General features: G+C 33.4%; 2 protein-coding genes across 3 annotated transcripts; one reads left to right on the forward strand and one right to left on the reverse strand.

The window, feature by feature from the left end:
* Positions 1-6232: 6232 nt before the first annotated feature.
* Positions 6233-8634, reverse strand: LOC104232936 (protein ELF4-LIKE 3-like). Of its 2 annotated transcripts, none has more exons than XM_009786210.2 (2): positions 8475-8634; positions 6233-6787 (listed from the first exon to the last, which is right to left on the reverse strand). In XM_009786210.2, the coding sequence occupies exon 2, from the start codon at positions 6742-6744 to the stop codon at positions 6427-6429; it is 318 nt and encodes a 105-aa protein (XP_009784512.1). In that variant the 5' UTR covers positions 6745-6787; positions 8475-8634; the 3' UTR covers positions 6233-6426. The 2 variants fall into 2 exon arrangements, with proteins under 2 accessions (XP_009784512.1, XP_009784514.1); XM_009786212.2 differs by having other exon boundaries at positions 6233-6772; positions 8475-8627.
* A 2183-nt stretch (positions 8635-10817) lies between these two features.
* Positions 10818-13356, forward strand: LOC138870273 (uncharacterized). The gene is made up of 3 exons (XM_070148069.1): positions 10818-11291; positions 11602-11953; positions 13229-13356. Exons 1-3 carry the CDS (start codon positions 10818-10820, stop codon positions 13354-13356), a joined length of 954 nt encoding a protein of 317 aa, XP_070004170.1.
* Positions 13357-15728: the final 2372 nt, after the last annotated feature.

Here is a 15728-nt window from a genome sequence, read left to right on the forward strand (position 1 = left end):
AGACTGAGTATAAAGTCTAGCTGGATTCGTAAATATTCTACTTAGTAATTAATGAAAGTTGATAGTTACCAAAAAAAATGTAAAACAAAAGTTTGTCACTCCAAATGTGCTTTTAAATTTTTCAAAAAATTGGGAAAAAACTTTTCTCTAATGATATTTGGTTGAAAATATATTCTAACCAAGTTTTATGTCGGACTCATTTTTCTAATCCCAAAATAACCAGACCATACTTTTCTGCCACTAGATTCATCTGTCCTTCTCATCTATTTCTGAGATTTCCAGATATTCTTCCTTTTCTTTTTGGTTGATTTGAGAATAGATACTTATACCGAAGAAAATATATATATTTTGGCAATAAAAAGAAAATTATATTAATTAGAAAGAGACAATTACAAACCGAGGGAGAATCAATATAAGTATAGTATTAAAATGAAAATATACTAAGGGTCGGAAAATATTTTCCTTGGAAAATATTTTCCAAAAAATATTTCTTAAAAAACAAATAGTAATCTTACTTATTTTTTGATGTTTCATACGTAAATTAAGGAAAATAACTTCTCAAGAGTATCATAAATAATTTAGATACAATAAACATGAAGTCATAAACTTTCGAACCAACAACCTTCCGAACCCACAAATTTTATAAACTTTCAAACTGCTAAACTTTCGAAACCGCGAACTTTCGAACCCGTAAACTTTATAATTTCCAAATACACTTCCAAACACATAAACTTCCGAACTCATAACTTTGAAACTTTTAAAATTTCGAACATGTAAACCGAAAGATGAAAAAACTAAAATTGAAAATATATGAAAAAAAATATTTTTTTCGGGGGGGGGGGGGGGTGCAGAAAAATGAAAAAACAGAAATTTTAAATTATAACTTTTTTTTGTGCGGGGTGGGAGTTGGGGTGGGTGATGCAGAAAAATAAAAACACATAAATTTGAAAATACAAAAAAAAAAATGCGGGGGGAGGAGGGGTTAAGCAGGGTGGGTGGTGACGGAGAAAAAAATTAAAATTTGAAAAAGAAAAGCCTTTTTGGATCGAGGGGTGGGAGAGGTTGGGTAGGGAGAGAAGGGGCGGGGGTTGGGGTTGGATGTGAGGGTAAGTGGAGTTTTTGAAAAATATTTTCCTAACTTTTTTTAGGGAAATTATTTTTCTCCAATTTTAGGGAAATGTAATATCTAGAAAAATATTTTTCAAACTATTTTGTACAACCAAATAATGGAAAATGGAAAAATATTTTCCGGAAAAGTTATTCAGTCATAAAACACACCCTAAGATCGAAATTTCTGTTATTCTAGTAAAATGAAAAGACATTTGTTGACCCCTCTCCCTAAAAAAAATAGACATATATTATACTTCTTTAATTTGTGAACGATAACTTATTCATGTATTCCTTCGATCTCAAATTATTTACTGTATTATTCTCTTACACACTTTTAAAAAAAATTAAATATGAGAGATTTTTGACTATTTTATCTTTATTTATGTCTTAAGATATAATTTCTCTTTATTTAATATTTATTCATAATTAAAGTATTTGTAGTGTTCAAGAACAATTAATAGTAAAAGTAGAATAAGAAAAAGATAATTAATTTAGTCTTAAACCTCTAAAACAATAAAAATGTTAAAACAATTATTTTTAGAAATAACGATTAATAATTTGAAACGGAGGGAGTATAATATTGTGCGAATGGTGATTACTTTAATTAGGTCATAATTAGTCTCTAGAGGCAATGTGCATGCATTAGCGTGGCAGTAGGTTAACACTTAACAACAAGACAAATGCAATTGTATCCAACTAGGTGAGTGGATAGTGATGTGATATGCTAGGATAAATTATTTATCGGGCGTTTATATTATTTCAATCAATTTAATCTTGGCAGTAAAAATAAGATGAGAACACATATAATTTATTAGTCATCGTTCAATGATATATGTGTATTATATAAAAAAATATGTGTCTTGTATTTATTAGTTTAATATAAACATCAAACGTGAATAGAAATTTTACTCCAATACTATGCACCAAGGAGTCCATCGGGATAAATGAGATTACCTTATCTTTAACTAAAAGTCTCCGTTCAAGGAGTAAATGAAAAAACTTTTGATAGAGCGTATTTCTCTTTTAAGTAATCATGCGCTGTATGAATTCTAATTAGTCGGGTTAATGAGTTTTAACAACTGAATACATAAAAGAAAAAAGGTAAAAATAGCATGATATAGCCAGTTTTCGGACTGGTCATTCAAAAATAGTCAGCGTTTACCAAGTTAATAAAAAATAGTCACTATTTTGCTGCAACAGAGACCGGTCCAGCATAATATACTGGAGTTCGGTGCACCTGTGTATTAACTCCAGCATATTATGTTGGACCGGTATACTTTGCTGGCTCCAGTATAATATACTGGAGACTGGAGCACCGGTGCTCCAAATTCCAGTATATTATGCTGGACAGATATACTTGTTGGAACTCCAGTATATTATGCTGGAGTTCTAGTGTACTTATGCTGGAACTTCATCATATTATGCTGGAGTTCCAGCATACTTATCCTGGAACTCCAGTATAATATGTTGGAGTTCAAGTATACTTATGCTGGAGTTCCAGCATAATATACTGGCGTATTTTTCGGGTTTTGAATAGTGTTTTCGCTCAAATTTATCTTTACATGAATAATGACTAAATTTCGATTACTTTTGAAATTGAGCTATTTTTGAACGACCAATTATAAATCTGACTATTTTTAAATTTCTCCCGAAAAAAAAGATTGATGTAATGCAGGCGGCTAATCTATAAAGGAGAGATCCATTTTTGTATTTCTTCTTTTAAATCATAGGTGTACGGGAAATATTAAAGGGTAAAAAGAACTAAAAACCCTTTTGGGGTTTGGGGTGGGGAGGTTTCTAACCTATATGCTCGTTGAAGCAAAGCTAGTTTATTAGGTGTGGGTTCGACGAGCTCGAACTCAGTTATTTTTACTTAAACATAATATTTGTATTAGAAATTTTATATATAAATATTTAATTGTGAACTTATAATTACGATGAGCTATAAATTTTTTAGCTAATTTAGAATCAATAAACTTAAGATGCTGGCTCTGCTCCCGTGTGATGGAACTGCAAACAATAAAAGGAGAAAGAAAAAGCAGATTCCCTCTTCACATGTAATGTTTTATTTTTATAGTTTATATAAGTTTAGTGTTGTCTTGGCTTGGATTTGTGGACCAACATCAAATGGTTTCTTTTTCCTAGTTTGTAAGTTTTGATGTCAAGGATAAGTAGTGGGGTGCGCCTGACAAGTTAAATCCATAGCACAACTACGGGGCAACCACATGAATCACTCATGTGCTTTTTATATGTATACAAATATCCTCATTTTAATTATTATTTACAGGTTAGCTGATTATTTAATTTCATGTAAATACTGAATGTGAATATATATATTCAGTTTGAGGGATAAAATGGAAGCCGGTCATGAAAGCGTATTTATTATCAGTGGCGGAGCCATATGTATTCAAGTGGTATCAACTAACGTCCGTTCGTTAAAAAAATTATCGTGCAGCTAGAAATTTTTTTATGTATATATATTGGATGTTGACATCCCTTAGCTTCTTTATGAATTTACTTCCGTATATTCTTACCATCGTTATTGAAAATTTTGGTTCCGTCACTATTTATTGCAAAAGGAGACAAATGAAAAGCAAACAAAAAGAAACCTAAGTAGGAAGGGGATAAGCATGTATAAGTTCAATTCCATTTTGGGGCCCTTTGTCTTCTTGTTTGTATTGGTTGTCTCTGAAATTCTACATGATTTGATCGAACTAATTCAGTGCTGCTTTATTTATTTCTTCCTTTATGCAATCATCTGAATTGTTTACTTATTTCTTTCCCTATCAATGTCATTCAAGAGATTATCATTTTGAGATGGGACAAACAGGAAATCATAAAGAAATGAGGATTTTTTTTTACTAACGTTTGGGTCAATAGATTCATCATCATTCTAAATTTCTAATAAAGATTCTGATTTTGTGGTTCTCTGTGATTGGCAACCAATAAGAAGATTTATCCAAAATTGCTTTTGGTGCGTAAAATATTTCTCCGTCATACGAAATCCGGAAAAAAGGTTTGTATTTCAAGGTGTGTATATTCCGTTTATTCTAAAAACAAGTATTAATGATTACTTTCACTATTCGATTCCTAATATTTTAAAATATAGAATAAATTCCCAAGTGTAATTTTCCAAAAGAGAAAATGCAAGTTTCTTTCTATAAAAATGGTGTAAGTTCTATGCACGTTTAAAAAATATTTACCTAATTTGGTCCTTTATAAAGTAACTGAACATAAATTTCTATGATAAATATTAATTAACTAATAACCTGATAAAAATGATAACTAATTTGTTATTGACTAAAAAACTTCAGTAATAATATAATGAAAAATTCTGTACCTTATTTTATATATAACTTAAATTTTAAAAACTTTGAAATATTGTCTGCCACTTCTTCAATTCTCACTTCTGACCACTCATGTAATATGACAAATAAAATTGGCTTTTAGAAGCAGAGAGTAAGAAAAGGAACAAAAGTAGATCTACAAAAGGTAATGGAAGAAACTCATTTAAAGGAGAATGATATAGAAAATCCAAATACTCCATCATTAGGCTCTTGACAAGCTGAAAAAGTAAAAAAAAGAAAAGAAAAAACAAGAATCAACATAACTCTGTGCATTCATAGACACAGTTAATAAAGTGTCCATTATTAATATGGACAAGCCCGGATGAAGGGGGAGAAATTCAAAAATAGCCAGATTTACAACTGGTCGTTCAAAAATAGCTCAATTTTAAAAGTAATCGAAATTTAGCCACTTTTCATGTAAAGATAAATCTGCGCGAAAACGTTGTTCAAAATCCGAAATATATGTCAGTATATTATACTGAAGTTCCAGCATAAGTATGCTTGAACTCCAACATATTATACTGGAGTTACAGGATAAGTATGCTGGAACTCGAGCATAATATGATGGAGTTCCAGCATAAGTACACTAGAACTCCAGCATAATATACTGGAATCCAGCAAGTATAATTGTCCAGTATAATATACTGGAGTTTGGAGCATCGGTGCTCCAGTCTCCAGTATATTATACTGGAGTCAGCAAAGTATAACGGTCCAGCATAATATGCTGGAGTTCATACACAGGTGCACCGAACTCCAGTATATTATGCTGGACCGGTCTTTGTTGCAGCAAAATAGTGGCTATTTTCCATTGACTTCGTAAACGCTGGCTATTTTTGAATGACCAGTTTTCACCGTGCTATTTTTACGAATAAAAGAGGAGAGTTACAGTGGATTGATACGGGTGGAATTTGTAAAAGTAGCACGGTCTAGCCAGTTTTCTGACTGGTCATTCAAAAATAGTCAGCGTTTACCAAGTCAATGAAAAATAACCAATATTTTGCTGCAACAGAGACCGGTCCAGCATAATATACTGGAGTTCGGTGCACCTGTGTATGTACTTCCAGCATATTATGCTGAACCGGTATACTTTGCTGGCTCCAGTAGAATATGCTGGAGACTGGAGCACCGGTGCTCCAAACTCCAGTATATTAGACTGGAGTTCCAGTATAATATACTTGAACTCCAGTATATTATGCTGGAGTATTTTTCCGGATTTTGAACAGTGTTTTCGTTCAGATTTATCTTTACACGAAAAGTGGCTAAATTTCGATTACTTTTGAAACTGGGCTATTTTTGATCGACCACTTATAAATTTGGCGATTTTTGAATTTCTCACGTGGAATTTCAAATGGCTTTTTTAATGAAAAGTTTCCATTTTTATAAATAGTTTCAAACTAGCCATTTCCCAACCTAGTAAAGGGGCTACTAGTTATAGTGCGCAGTGTATTAGTGAATAGGAAAAGCGAATTGAGATTACTAATGACGGATGGAGGTTGAGGATAGAACTTTGTTCGGTGTCATGATGCCTCGACTAAATAAAGTATTTTTGTCTCTTATCGGTACTTCTGTAACACGTTTCGTACGTTTTCTCGAATTAGATAGAAGCACCATCCAAGAATTGATACTTCTCTTCTTACTTTTACCAAGTCTGACTCTAGTTTTTTCCCGGCATAAAAGTAGTCAATTTACAATGTTACATGATCCTAACTTCTCGAAATTGAGAAGTAGTTGTTATATTATATAGAAACAAGAATTTGACCAGAAAGATTAGAGGATACATACAATTTTGCTTCACTTAAATCTGCAGTTACACATTAACAATGGAACACTTCTTTTTATTTGGGGGGAAGGGGGGTTTATTATTTTTGTGGGAGATTCTTGAATATAAGGTTGATGTACTAAAAGAGTACACACAATTTTTTTTACATAATAATCGAGAAATCCCCGAGGGTCAGATAATACACGACTTCTAAATAGGCCTGCTCCTCTTGTGTCCACTTGAATCCCCTTCAGATGAATTATCCACAGATTTAGTGAAAGAAGTTGAAAGATCAGCATAGAGGTCAACTACCCTTCTGATATTATTGTTAAGCTCTCTGATTAATCCAACATTTCTGCTCAAATTATCAGGGATTTTGGACTCTTGATTCTGATTAATCTCATTGATTAATAGCCTATTCTGATCCAATATATTCTGGACTTGTACAAAATTCTTCTGAAATGTTTGCACAACTTTGCCATCTATTTGTGTAACATTGCCTAGTCCAGACAATGTATCCCCCTCCATTTTCTCCTCTTTCAATTCAAAATAGGTTCTGCAATTGTAGATCCTATAAACAAAAGGAGCAAAAAAACATAACACAATATGAGGAAAGGAAAAAAAAGAGAGAGAGAGAGACAATTTTGATGATTTATATACACTGACAGTGTAAAGAGACTTCACACGATCATATTACTTTTACAAGTTATAGTAAGTAATCTGCGTTATCTTTAAGATTATAATTTTCACTTTTTACGGAAAGTTATATGTGGATATTGAAGGAGAATCTTGGAGCAACGGTAAAGTTGTCTCCGTATGACCTATAGGTTACGAGTTCAAGTCGTGGAATCAGTTACTAATGCATGAGTTAGGATAGGCTGCCTACATCACACCCTTTCGATGCGGCCCTTCCCCAGACCCGTGTTGTGTACCAGGCTGCCCTTTTTTTTTATATATGTGTGAATATGTATACATGACCTGATAGTATAAAAATTACGAAAAATTATATATGTATATGCTTTACGTGATCTGATAGTGTAAAAAATTAGGTACACTATCTATATATAAATGTATATAAGTTTAACAATTATTTATTAGTTTGAGGAGAACTCATCATCATATCTTCTCATATGTACTTGGCTATAGTATCAAGAAAAGGCACACAGACAAAACATGATACTCTATAAGGTTTTTTCTTGAATTGTTTAAAGATAATTTGTGCATAAGAGACAACATGTGAACCTGATATATCATGATTTCCCCCCATGTTTGTAGAAAAAGGAATCATGTAAGAAACATGGAGTATGCAATTATTAATATCATTATTATTATTATTATTATTATTTAAGGTATGATGAGATGTAAAAAAAAGTAGATCCCATTTCCATAAAAGGGAACCTTTTTAGTGTGTACTCTATTATACCCAACTAAAGGCCTAAGATCAGAGTTTCAAAAGAAGAATCTCAGATATGAACAGTCAAAAGAATTTCAGTACAAATTTGGCCATAACTCTCATATGGCTATCCCATTTTTTCTCAAGAAAAAATAGTGGTGACAAAGAAAAAAAAAATTGAAAAATTTGGATAAAATTGAAAAGTCAAAAACTATTTGCATTATCAAAAAGGCTGCCTAACCAAATCTTGGTTTTCCACCTAGTGGTCAGTACCTGCATTGGGGCCCGACTAAGTCCGGATTCGCATCGGAACTACCCACATCGAGATAAAACGCTCTTTAACAAAGGCGATTTCATAAGGCCCAAACCCGAAACTTCTGGTTAAGAAGGAAGAAATAAAAAACAAAGAAGCCAAAATCAAGATTTTTCAAAGTTGGATTTTTGTTCAAAGTTTTGGTGGAGAAATTTTTTTTTGTTCAAAGTTGCAGAGGCATATATTTCAAGAAAAGATAATAAAAAATACTAAAAAAAGATGAGGAGCTGTACGATGATATCAAGTAGCAAGAGAAAATTAATTATACTTAAAAGTATGAAAATTCATTTAAGTTTATTTCTTCGAAATAGTAACATGCATAAAAACAAAAATATCCAATGTCTGAAAGTGTAAAAATCAAGACTCTTTTTAGCTGATGATAGATTTAGCAAATTACTAACTTGGGAACTCGTATTAACTTCGAAAAATAGACCAAAAAATATTAGATTTTCATGTAAGTTTTCACACTCAATAAATGAAGGGGAAAAAAAGAATGAAATACACATAATTAAAATGATGTGCTAATATATTTATGTTTGGATTTCTACGTACCTTGAAAATTTGAGAACATGATTCTGAAAAGAAAGAAGACAGAGATTGAAACAGCAGAACTGATCGGAGACCGAATGGAATCTTCGGAGAGAGAGAGAAAAGGGAAGAAAACAGAGAGAAAGAGAATATGTAGATTTGACAGTCGCGTTTATTTCTTCCTTTGTTCTGAATTTATTACTATACTCACCTATTTATAACGAGAGTTCTCCTCTTTTATTTTCACAAGGAGAAAAGGTTCTAATTTATCGATTTATAATACAAAATATTTTAGATTCTTGATAGGTCGAGAATTGGTCAAAATAGCACCGGCTAGCCATTTCTCGGACTAATAATCGAAAAGTAATCAGTGTTTGCAAAGTGATTAAAAAATAGTCATTGTTTTGCTGAAACACGAAAGTTCCAGCATAATATGTGGGATTATAGAGCTCCTGCATATAAACTTCCACCATATTACGTTGGAACTCCAGGACTCAGGAAGTTCCAGCATAATATGGGGGATTATGGAGTTCCTGCATATAAACTTCCAGCATATTATGATGGAACTCCAACACATTATAAAATTCCAACATATTATGATGGAAGGTCATATGTAAACAAATTCGAACTCTGCATATTATGCAGGAATATTTCTGGATCTTTAATAGTATTTTTGTTCAGATTTTATCTTTACATAAAGTAGCTAAATTTTGATTACTTTTGAAACCGTGACTATTTTTCAATTATCAATTGTTAATCTGATTATTTTTGAATTTTCCCCCAAGAATTGTGGTACAATCAAACCTATTTATAACAACATCTTTATATAATAGCGATTCACCATAAAAGCCGAGTTATCCTCGGAACCGAATATTATATTATGTTATAATATATGTCCTCTATAACAACACTTCACTGTAACAACCAAAATTTTGTGGAACAAACGAAGCTGTTATATAGAGGTTTGACTATAGGAGGTTAGTAAGTAGTTGTGCGTGTTCCTTGTCCATACCAGTAGTATTAGGGTTAATCTTGTACTTTTTTATTTTTTTTAGATTTCTATTATTTCTTTCGCTTCGGTCTTCTTGTTATCTTGTTGATGTTACTGTATGTTATCACTGCTTCTTTTTACATCTTTCCTTGAGCCGAGAGTCTAGTGAAAACAACCTCTCTATCTTGTCAAAGTTGGGATAAAGTCCGCGTACACACTATCATCCTCATATCCACTTATGAAATTACTCTGGTTTATTGTTGTTGATAATACAAAATATTTTAATTTGATTTTTTGTTATGCTTTTGAATTATTCATACACTTATTACTGTTGGGTTTTATATATTTAATTATATTAAATACTTAAAAGAGGGTGAATGGAAAATGGAGGGAAATAAAATTTTTGAGTGAAATTTTTAGTTCCCCCCCCCCCCTCCTCCCTTGGCAAAGGGACATTGTCCCATATTGGAAGAGGAAGATGTTTTTTATGGGTATATAAGCAATTGATCTTCTTCTAGCTCTTAAAGAGTTGAGAAGAAGGCAAGCTTCGCGCCACCATCGTCGTCGTTCGCTCGCTCGACTCGGCTTCGGCATTAATTGATTAATTTTATGGACCAAATTTATTTGTTAATAGTAAAATATTAACAGAAATGTTATTAAATATTTGTTTTAATAACAGAATATTAATATTAAAATTAATATTAATATTAAATCCTCCAATCCGTTTTCTGTTTTGGTAACAGAAAATTAACTACCCTCTTTAATTTTTCCTCTTAATTTTCCCTCTTTATTATTGAGTAAATAGCCATTTATGTAATGACATTTATGCTGAGGCCGTTTTGCATAAACAACCATTCTGAAGAGTTGCACCTCTTCAGATTTCAGCCCAACTTTTGCTATAAATACAACATTATTTTGCTCAGAATATCCATACAATTTTCTGAGTTTCTCCTCCTTCTTCTGCATACTTTTAGCATCAAACAAAGCAACAGTAAGTGTGATTTGCTACCGAACTTTGTGTTCGTTGAAACACTGGGGTTTGAAGTACCACTACACCAGTGTGTAATTCGTTCTATCATCGGAGGAAATAATCCATAACCTTGGGTACTAAGAGGGGATTAAATTCTTTAAGGAAACACTGTGAATTCAGTGAGCTCAAATTGGTTTTTTGTTGTTCATTTTTGTTTATGTTCATTTCTGTTTATGTTCATTTATATTTCCAAAATTATTTTACAAATATAGTTTAATAACAAGCTTAAGAAATATAATATATTTTCTGTATTTGTACTCACTATTTTTGGAGAGTAAAACCTTTGTGGTTTTGTACTCTATTAAAATCTACGCGATTTTAACGTTTGTGTCATTCTTTTACAGAAATGACTAATGATAATGTGAACCAAGCTGTTCCAATGGTGACTGCCAATGCCTCAACAAGCCAAACGACACCGACAACATTGGCACCGGCAGAGAAACCCGAAAAATTTTTCCGGATTGATTTCAAGCGCTGGCAGCAAAAGATGTTCTTTTACTTGACTACTCTAAGTCTCCAGAAGTTCATCAAGGAAGATGTTCCTGTGCTATTCGATGAAACTCCAGAAATTGAACGCTTTCTCGTGATTGAGGCGTGGAAGCATTCAGATTTTTTGTGCAAGAATTATATTCTAAGCGGGCTGGAGGATGCTTTGTATAACGTCTACAGTGGCGTGGAAACGTCAAAGGAACTGTGGATTGCGCTTGAAAAGAAATACAAAACTGAAGATGTCGGGTTGAAGAATTTTGTTGCTGCAAAGTTTTTGGACTACAAAATGGTAGATAGCAAGTCTGTTATTACCCAAGTCCAGGAATTGCAAGTGATTATTCACGATCTCTTTGCTGAAGGTATAAATCAAATTAATACTGATATTGAAAGTAGTAATCTTAGTATTTTTACTAACAAAAATTTCATTGAAGGTCTTGTCATCAATGAAGCATTCCAAGTAGCAGCGATGATTGAGAAGTTGTCTCCTTTGTGGAAGGACTTCAAAAACTACTTGAAACACAAACGCAAGGAGATGTCCCTTGAAGATCTCATTGTTCGATTGAGAATCGAAGAGGACAACAAAGCTGCTGAAAAGAGAGGTTGTGGAAACTCAACAATAATGGGAGCAAATGTTGTTGAAGAGAACAAAAAGAGGAAGAAGGCTTCTGGACCGAAATACAACCCAAGCAAGAAGCGGTTCAGTGGAAATTGCTAATTGTGGAAAAGCCGGACACAAATCTACGGAGTGTCGTGCTCCGAAGAAAGACAAGAAGAAGGATCAAGCAAACATGGTTGAAAAGCATAATGATGTTGATGACTTGTGTGCCATGCTTTCTGAGTGCAACTTGGTGGGCAATCCTAAAGAGTGGTGGATTGATTCTGGAGCCACTCGCCATGTTTGTACTGTTAGAGAAGCTTTTTCTACTTATACTCCTGTTAGATCCGATGAGATGATTTCTATGGGAAATGCTGCAAAGGCCAAGATTGAAGGATGTGGGAAGATATTTCTCAAAATGACTTCCATCAAAGTGGTGACTTTGAACAACGTCCTTCATGTTCCCGAGAATAGGAAGAATTTAGTCTCTACTGGACTTCTTGTTAAGAATGGTTTTAAATGTGTATTTGTATCCGATAAGGTTGTAATAAGTAAGAACGAGATGTTTGTAGGAAAATGTTACATCACTGAGGGCATTTTCAAGTTGAATGTAATGGTTGTTGAAAATAATAATAAAATTTCAGTTTCGTCTTACTTACTTGAGTCAAATAAATTATGGCATATACGTTTGGGTCATGTTAATTATAAAACCTTACGAAAAATGATTAATTTGGAAGTATTGCCTAAGTTTGAATGTGATGAATCAAAATGTCAAGTAAGTGTGGAATCTAAGTATGTTAAACATCCTTATAAGTCAGTTGAAAGGAATTCAAATCCTTTAGACTTAATTCACACAGATATTTGTGACATGAAGTCAATACCATCTTGCGGTGTAAAGAAGTATTTCATAACTTTTATTGACGATAGTACTAGATATTGCTATGTTTACTTACTTAATAGTAAAGATGAAGCAATAGACGCATTCAAGCAATACAAAAATGAAGTTGAAATGCAACTTAACAAGAAAATCAAAATGATAAGAAGTGATAGGGGTGGTGAATATGAATCTCCTTTTGAACAAATATATTTAGAATATGGAATTATTCATCAAACAACGGCCCCTTACACACCCCAATCCAATGGGATTGCATAAAGAAATAATCGTTCATTAAAGAAGATGATGAACACATTATTGATAAGTTCTGGTTTGCCACAGAACTTATGGGGGGAAGTCGTTCTTACGGCTAGCCGCATACTAAATCGAGTACCACATAGAAAAACACAATCTATTCCATATGAAAAATGGAAAGGAAGAAAGCCCAACTTGAATTATTTTAAAGTGTGGGGGTGTTTGGCAAAAGTGCAAGTTCCTAAACCCAATAGGGTAAAAATAGGACCGAAAATCGTTGATTGTGTTTTCATAGGATATGCAACTAATAATAAAGCATATCGATTTCTGGTTCAAAAATCAGAAAATTCCAACATTCATAACAATACGGTTATAGAATCAGATAATGCTGAGTTCTTTGAAAATATATATCCGTATAAAAAGGAATGTGAGTCGATTGGTGAAGAATCTAAATGACCTCGGTAAGAAATAAAAGAAAGTACACTTAACCAGGAGGATCAAAGACGTAGTAAACGTCAAAGAACGTCTACTTCATTTGGACCAGATTTTGTGACTTTCTTATTGGAAAATGAGCCTCAAACATTTAAAGAAGCTATGTCTTCTTCGGAATCATTTTTATGGAAAGAAGCAGTCAATAGTGAAATAGAATCCATATTGAACAACCATACATGAGAATTGGTTGATCTTCCTCCTGGAAATAAACCGTTGGGTCCTAAATGGATGTTTAAGAGGAAAATGAAAGATGATGGCACTATTGACAAATATAAGGCAAGACTTGTGGTCAAAGGGTATAGACAACGAGAAGGTCTTGACTATTTTGATACATACTCTCCAGTTACAATAATTACGTCCATACGAACGTTAGTAGCGTTAGCTGTAGTTTATGGTCTTGAAATTCATCAAATGGATGTTAAGACGACCTTCTTAAATAGAGAGTTGGATAAAGAAATCTACATGGAACAACCTGAAAGGTTTGTGGTTCCAGGTAGAGAAAAGAAGGTATGTAGACTTGTTAAGTCCCTTTACGGACTAAAACAAGCACCCAAACAATGACATGCGAAATTTGACCAAATAATGTTGCCAAATGGGTTTAAGATAAATGAATGTGATAAATGTGTGTACATTAAAACTATTCCAAATTACATAATCATTGTTTGCTTATATGTGGATGATATGCTTATAATGAGTAATGACATTGTCAACATAAATGCTACTAAGTCTATGCTAACTAGCAAGTTTGATATGAAAGACTTGGGAGTTGTTTATTTAATTCTGGAGATTAAGATCCATAAGACTCCTCAAGGTCTGGCATTGTCATAATCTCATTATATTAAGACAGTGCTTGAAATGTTCAAGCATTTAGGGTTTAAAGTTGCAAAGACTCCAATTGATGTGAATCTTGCATTAGCAAAGAACAAAGGCCAAAGCGTATCACAGTTGGATTATGCTCGTGTGTTGGGATGCTTAATGTACATCATGAATTGTACACGACCAGATATAGCTTGTGCTATAAGTAAATCAAATCGATATACGAGCAATCCAGGTCAATCTCATTGGATGGAAATAAAATGAGTTTTGGGATATTAGAACATACCCAGGGCTTTGCTTTGCACTACAGTAAATATCCTGCAGTGATAGAATACTGTGATGCAAATTGGATCACCGGTTCAACTGATTCTAAGTCCACAAGTGGATATGTATTCACTATTGGTGGAGGAGCAGTATCTTGGAAGTCATCCAAATAAACTTGTATTGCCCGCTCTACAATAGAGGCTGAGTTCATAGCCTTGGATAAAGCTGGTGAAGAAGCTGAATGGCTTAGAAATTTCTTGGAAGATATTCCATTTTGGCCCAAACCGTTGGCACCAATATGCATACATTGCGATAGTTAAGCGGCAATTGGAAGGGCTGGGAATGTTATGTATAATGGTAAATCTCGTCATATACGACGAAGACATAAAACCGTTAGACAATTACTCTCTAGAGGAATTATCACGATTGACTATGTAAAGTCAAGTGATAATGTGTCGGATCCACTTACATAAGGCCTAACTAGAGAGGTAGTTGAGAAGTCATCAAGGGGAATGGAACTGTGGCCGAGAACAAGTCATAGTGGCGGTAACTCTACCTAGAAGACTGGAGATCCCAAGATCTAGGTTCAAGGAGATCAAACAAAGTCATTAATGACGGTTCAACATTGTCAACTAAACTTTTGGTCCATTCTTGTGATGAGACAATGCTCAGTACCAAGGATAAAACATTAAGGCTTTTTAATGATTTCTAAATTTGATACGGGTTATATCAAATAGTGTATCTACGGGATGACACGTTTAGGAATCACCTATATAAGTGTGAAGTGTTAGCCGCTTCAAGGAGAATTTTGTAAGGCCAGTTCTCTATGCACTTATGAAACCAGGCGGTGTTCATGGCTGAAACGAACACAACAATGAGAATCAAAGACGGTTAAGGGTTGGTTGTGTGACTTATGGTTGTCTAGGTATACACCAAAGTTCGACGGTTCAAAGATATCAAATCTACCGATTGATCGAGTATATCCGACATAAGTTCATTACGGAAAGTTCAAAGGGAAACCTACTTATCCAGATGCAATTAATCCTTGCTTGCGAATCACACAATTTTCATGCATATTTCCGTGATATAGCCATTCCCTATTCATGTAGGGGATTGTTGGGTCTTATGTATTTAATTATATTAAATACTTAAAAGATGGTGAATGAGAAATAGAGGGAAATGAAATTTTTGAGTGAAATTTTAAGTTTCCCCTCTTGTCAAAGGGACATTGTCCCATATTGGAAGAGGAAGAGGTTTTTTATGGCTATATAAGCAATTGCTCTTCTTCTAGCTCTTAAAGAGTTGAGAAGAAGGCAAGTCTCGCGTCGTCGTCGTCGTCGCTCGCTCAGCTCGGCTTCGGCTTCGGATCATTTGAATGATTAATTTTTTGGACCAAATTTATTTGTTAATAGTAAAATATTAACAGAAATGTTATTAAATATTTGTTTTAATAACAGAATATTAATATTAAA

Source organism: Nicotiana sylvestris, chromosome 6 (assembly GCF_000393655.2).
Source record: "Nicotiana sylvestris chromosome 6, ASM39365v2, whole genome shotgun sequence".
NCBI lineage: Eukaryota > Viridiplantae > Streptophyta > Magnoliopsida > Solanales > Solanaceae > Nicotiana > Nicotiana sylvestris.